The 5,990-nt window shown below is 51.2% G+C and overlaps 1 protein-coding gene across 1 annotated transcript in view; it reads left to right on the top strand.

The window, feature by feature from the left end:
- LOC119098910 (sin3 histone deacetylase corepressor complex component SDS3) overlaps positions 1 to 1,056 on the top strand; it is a 37,698-nt gene extending 36,642 nt beyond the window's left edge. Inside the window, exon 8 of the mRNA XM_037221955.1 lies at positions 67 to 1,056. Coding sequence (XP_037077850.1) covers positions 67 to 162 — 96 coding nt within the window. The 3' untranslated portion in view covers positions 163 to 1,056. The remainder of the gene's footprint in view (positions 1 to 66) is intronic.
- Positions 1,057 to 5,990: the final 4,934 nt, after the last annotated feature.

The raw sequence follows: 5,990 nt of genomic DNA, 5'->3' as shown, positions 1-5,990 counted from the left end.
GGCCATGCGCGTGAATTGCTCGGTGGCCGCCGCGCCAGACACATTGGAGTCGGTCTTCGTTTACAGGTCTGGGTGCGAAAAACAGCTGACAACAGCAAAGCCCGCATCTACCTTTCGCACCTGCAGAGGGGCAAGTGCAGCATCAAACGGCGGGCATCGTGATCGTTTGCCGACGGCTCCTCCGCGGGAGTTGGCGCCCAGCGTTGGACCCTGCGTGATTGAGTCCTGTTACAAACTCTGTGTCGCTCTATTACCCTGGTATCATAGTAGTGTCACAAACTCCATGTGGCTCTGATAGGCTAGTATCATAGTAGTGTCACGAACTCCATGTCGCTCTAATAGACTAGTATCATCAATATGGTCGTCAGTGCCCGCTCAAGTAGGCGGTTTTTGCGTTATTTTTTCGATAGGAGCTGGCCGATCCGCCCCGGTTTCGTTGAGCCTGGCTGTGTGCGGTGACGTGCGGTGATCTCCTGTCAGCCTACCGTGGGACTGTTTAGGCCGGGATCTAAGGAGTCCTGTTGCGCTCTTTGTGTCTGGCTTTGAGCGGCGCCTGTCGAGATGCCGCGATGTTTGGGCGGCTGCAGTTCGGTTTTCCATTGGTTCTGTTTTTCCGCGGTGAAGAGTTGGCTATGCGGGCGCCGGAGTGGCGGTGTCTAAGCCGACACAGTCGAGGAGGAGCGTCGAGGCCGGTCGGAGCCGCTGCGGGCCAGCGGAAGACTGGCAATGTTACAACCATCGTGGATAAATAGTGCAGAGGTTTCTCAGCCATGCAAACGCTGACATCTGCCAGCTGAGGAGGCCTCTCAGCGCCCTGCTCCGACTGTGGCCGCAGCTTTATTTTCCTTTTTGCTGGTTCGTCGTAGCGATGCCGGTATCCCAGCAAACTTCTGCGACTACCGCACCTCGTGTTCGCAGCGGGTGGGCGCTGGTTGTCCCGCTGCGAAGGCATCGTCCTTTTCGCGATCCGGATACTATGCGGTTACCATCTATGACAAACAAGAGATACAAAATTCAAACAGTGCGTTTTAACGGTGCGCCGGACGAATACACTGTGCAACTTCCTTCCGCTTGTGGCCTGAGCTGGGCGTCAGCGGCCGTCCACAGCCCTGGAGCGGCGGGGCCGGACCGCCGGCCGGGGGCGCGGCGCCGGACCGCCGGCGGGGGCGCGGCGCCGGGCGGTGGGGTGGCCCGCGAGCTCGCCTGTCCACTCAGCCCCTCAGCTGGCACGGCGTGAAGCACAGCGGCGTGCAGATGCAGTGGTGGCTCCAGGGCAGCCGGCAGCAGTGCGGCTTGAAGATGGGACAGCGGCGATATGGACCGCATCGGGGCCAGAGGATCGCTTCTAGAGGGGGAAGGGCGAGATACGCGGTCAGATCGGAAAGAGAGCGGCGCTTATGGAACGTGCTTGGTCGGTATATGGGGCTTGTAAACGTTTCGAATCAGTGCTTCTATGAAGCACATTGTTGCAATAAGCCGCTTGTAAATTTGCTGTCATGTCATGGGGCATCCGGGTGGCAACGTTGAAGTGTTTGTTGGTCGAAGGACACTTATTGCAGCAAGGCAAGACCACATCAAACTGTTGTGCGGAATATGCTCATCGCCGACGGAATAACATGAGCTGGCACAGTGGCGCCATCTCATCGAGCGTTCTTATCTCATGGTCAGATGCATATGGATAAATCCGTTACTGCGACTGGCAAGTGTGTTCCAAGATCACCAGAGCCGCACAGCAAATCCCACTCACCCGTCATGGCGGCTGTAAGGACGCCCAGCGCGAGGAGAACACAGAGGCACCTCATGCCTGCCTCCCGGATGCGCTCCGCGAGCACCTCGGACCGGAGCCGACCGTAGAATACAGTCCCGGCCGAGCCGTCCCGGCGACTCACTTAACGGCTCACTCAGAGGCGTCGCAGACGGCCAGAGTGGTGCGGGGTCACGTGTCACCGGTGGCGGACGCCCGGTGACGGGAGTCGCGCTCGCCTCGGCAGCGGCCTGCACGTCAAAGTGACGCTCCGCTCGGGCCTTGGTAGCAGTAAATGCGCAGGTCGACTGCAAAACAATAGCTGGCCCTGGTGCTGCGTCGTTTTGATGCATCGAGTCGCGGCGGTGAGCGTAGAAGCCTAGCTAAGTGGATCTGGAGTGGTTTTTATCACGCGGGGCTAGTTCCTGAGCTTTTCTATTGCGGCGCGGTCACCATTAGCAATGAAGAAATTGAGAATCGCTGCACGTCACGCGTTATAAACTGAGGATATGACTAACCACCGCATTGAATGGGTGTTAAATCTAGCCTAATATTAGCCTACGTGACGTGTACACTTCAGCACCGCTAACTCAGAAAACATTGTTTTTATGCATTTATTCCAAATGGTTTGCATGGATTGTTTTTGGTTCAGAGTACCTGGTAAGCACAGTATGTTTGTTGTGTGTAATCCGCACCCAAGCCCCCGAATTACTGCATTCTGGGTAGCGATGCTGTGACGTCATCATGGGACTACGTCATATGGCACCAGCGCCATGGCTGCGAAAACGCTGTTCTTTGCGGACTGGTTTAAACATCAGCATTTTTATAAGCTGAATTTTCAACCTAACACGTTAAGTGAAACATTTTCAGCTGGGAAATGACATTGGTTTGCACCAGAGCCACAACATTTTTGCTGAAATGCGCTTCCAGCCTACTCCCGACAGACAGATGGGGTTACCCATTCACCAGTGATTTGTTCCGAATAAGTCTAACCGGGAGTGCTTAGAAACAGTCCGTGTAAAAGAGTATAACATGCAACAACAGCAACAACACTAACATAGGATCGAAATGAGATAAGGCGGGCCAGACGGGCTCGCAGCACCCTGGGACAAGCATCGAGAAGTTGGAACGCACATCCTGTAGCCTTAGGGGAAGCGTTGTCAGGGTGGATCATGGGCGTAAGAACAGGAGGGGGGTCAGGGGGCATAGCCCCCACTTTTCAAGGTGGGGGGCCAGCAGTGTTAACTGATCCCCCTCCCCCACGCACTTTTCAGATTAAGGTTGTGTTTAGCTTACTTTTGCACCACATCTAAATATATATGCCGATTTACCTAGTTTGCCAGCCATTTTCCTCAAGATACGTCATCTTTTTCGTTTCCTTATTGGTCATCGCTTAGCGTCACAGCTGGGGACCGACGCCACGCGGCATATGGAGACTGCAACGTCGGACGTTCAGGCTGTTGTTGCTATGACTTGCGAGCGCGTATGTTCAAAACCATATTGCATGTTTGTTATCAGTAATCAGTTCTGACTGAATCTTGAACATTTTAAGACAAACATGGATAAGCCATGTTAATACAAGCTTAGGACCCCATTTCATGACATCTGCGTCCAGGGATTCCTCAATATCTCTCAAGGAAATAAAAAAAAAAACACGGAACTGGAGCCTGCGTGACAATTATTGGACCACCTTGGCGATCAGGGGTGTTCTTGCGTCAATGAGGGTTCCTGTGCTGATCCGGGGCCAGCTGCACGAGTCAGAAGTCCTCCCGTGTCAGGGAGGGGAACAATGTGATATGATATATCCTTCCAATGGCCTCCAGATCGACCCGGAGATCCCGCCCCGTGTCGCTAGAATGTCAGCCAGAAGACGCTTCTCGATGGTACGGAGTGTCCCTTCAGCTCTTGACCGGAACCGGTAATGTGCCCTTGGTGTTCCACTCAAGGGGCATCTTGCCCGGAAGGAAATAGGGGGCCTCATAATTGTTAAGTAGATTGGAGGTCTCATTGGTGTTGAAAAGAGTAGGCCGAAATATTTTTTTTTTTAAACGAGCAAGGCCATCCCATGTTTGCCTAAGAGCGTTCATTTTTTCAGAATGGATTGGTAAAAAAACAATCATCAAAATATTTCAATATGCCCGCCCGCAACCTCGAGAGCAAGGACAGCGATGGTCTGGGTTGCAGCTTCCGTAAAACCGAACAGCGTCAGTGACTGCGAGTGCCACCAGACGGCGGACGCCATGTTAATCTGTCTTCTGGACGGATTGATAGTTACAGAAACACGGAAAAGAGAGAATCTGCCTTTACTCTTCCAGTTCCACCACAAGATTCCAACACCACTTCGCGGTGCTTTAAGGGCCAATCCGTTCCCATGACCAGCCTAAAAATCGCTCACGTGAAATCTGCGCCCACACTGCTCCCTAGATGAAAAATTTGATGTCCTGAAGCTTTCAAAGGTGCTTCTTTCAGAAGCGTCATCACTTTCGTCCACCCGTTGGCATCGGCTCAGTATTAGCTGTTGAGCCGACGCCGCGCGGCCTACGGACGCTGTAACGCCTGGGGTCGAGGTTTTTTAAACTAAGACTGACGAGTACGCATGCTCAAAATTACGTCACACAACTTTTATTAATAACCGATGCAAGTGTTGAAAGGTAATGATTTCAGAACCGTTATCATTTTCGTCCACCGGTGGACCAAAAGTTGACCACTGAGCCAACACGCCGCGGGCTACGGAGACTGCAACGCCTGATGTCAAGGTTTGTGTTGCTAAGATTTGCGAGCACGTATGTTAAAAACCGCGGTATAGAAATCGCTAATCGATTCTGACTGAATGTGAAACATTTCCAGACAAACATGGCTTCGCGATGTTAATGCACATTGTTGACCACTCGATTTACAATCAAAATTTTCACCCTCAAATTTCGATCAAACATATCGATCTACAATCTACCTTCGCCATGTCCTTAATGGGTTTAGAACGCAGATAAAACATTCTGAAAAGGCTTATGAATTCTATCGGTTTAGAAATAGTCCACTCAGCCATTGCAACTTAAGAGAACCGATGATTTATTCCATGCGGTCGTTAAACGCCTGATTTTTGTAGTTTATCGACCTTACGCGCTTGGGCGGTCGTCAAATTGACTCGCCCACCCCTCCCCCCTGAAGATTTTTCCAGAATGGTTTCCGAATGACTCGGCGCGGCCGCGCTTTGTTTTGCACACCTGTAGACAATTGAATAGCGGATCGTTTGGCCTAAAAATTTAGATGTACTTGGTAGGGTCGCTGACTTGTGGCAAGCCAAAGTCAGGCCATGGATTCAGCGAAGTCAACTTCTAGGGAATCGTTCAATCTGATCCAACAATGGAGTGTTAGACTAAGCGATACATCTCTGAGGTGCTTTCTTAGGCAGCACAAGTATTGCATGATCAAATGACGTTGACCTCAAGTCAGGTATGAAGGTCAGACCAATATCAAAACCAACTTGTTTTATTACTCTAGAGCTTACTGTGTCGGATAGTATCTGGTGCTTATTTCGAATTTACGGATGGCAAGATCCACATGATACACCTTTAATGGACTTTTTAAAGGTAAGAATAGGTCCTTGACCTAAGATGACCCCGGTCAACATTTTGTTTTTTTTAGAAACATACTGCCTAGCGTAATCTTTCTCGCTCGTTCAAATGCAAAACTTGTATGATTTTGGTCACCATGACCTTCAAAAGGTCAAAAAGGTCACTGACTTTAACTGAGCATGTGACCTTTTGCTTAGAAACAGCTATCTAGGTTCTGGGGGCACTCTATTCGGTGGTCACATCTCGGTTGGACCACACCACATACACCTGCGAACTGCCGCACACAACACTGACAGAGAGAGACCCAACCCACGCGCCCCAGCAGCACTTGTTATACTGCTTCCAAGGTTCATACCCGGGGCACGATCTGCGTGCGACTGGCCGGCGCCACCGTGACGCACCGCCCCGAGCCGTGATTGTTCTCCTCACTCAGACATGAGTCATCGCCCCACTCGCCTTACATGCTGACACACTGACCCGGGGCATGGTCCACCGCTACAGGCACTTTAGAGACCAACCTAAAATTTGACCTTGTTTGACCTTATTTAACCCGAAAGCCATGACCTAGGAACCTAAAACTTTGATCTTAGTGAGTTCACGTACAGGTCAACACACCCTGTGAATTTGATGCCTCTAACTCCCTTAGTTTCCAAGATCTCAGGGGGTCAAATTGA

This window comes from Pollicipes pollicipes, unplaced genomic scaffold, assembly GCF_011947565.3.
Source record: "Pollicipes pollicipes isolate AB1234 unplaced genomic scaffold, Ppol_2.1 Scaffold_4740;HRSCAF=5597_pilon_pilon_pilon, whole genome shotgun sequence".
NCBI lineage: Eukaryota > Metazoa > Arthropoda > Thecostraca > Pollicipedomorpha > Pollicipedidae > Pollicipes > Pollicipes pollicipes.
Note: the sequence above shows the minus strand (reverse complement) of the source record. Positions and strands in the feature narration are given on the sequence as shown.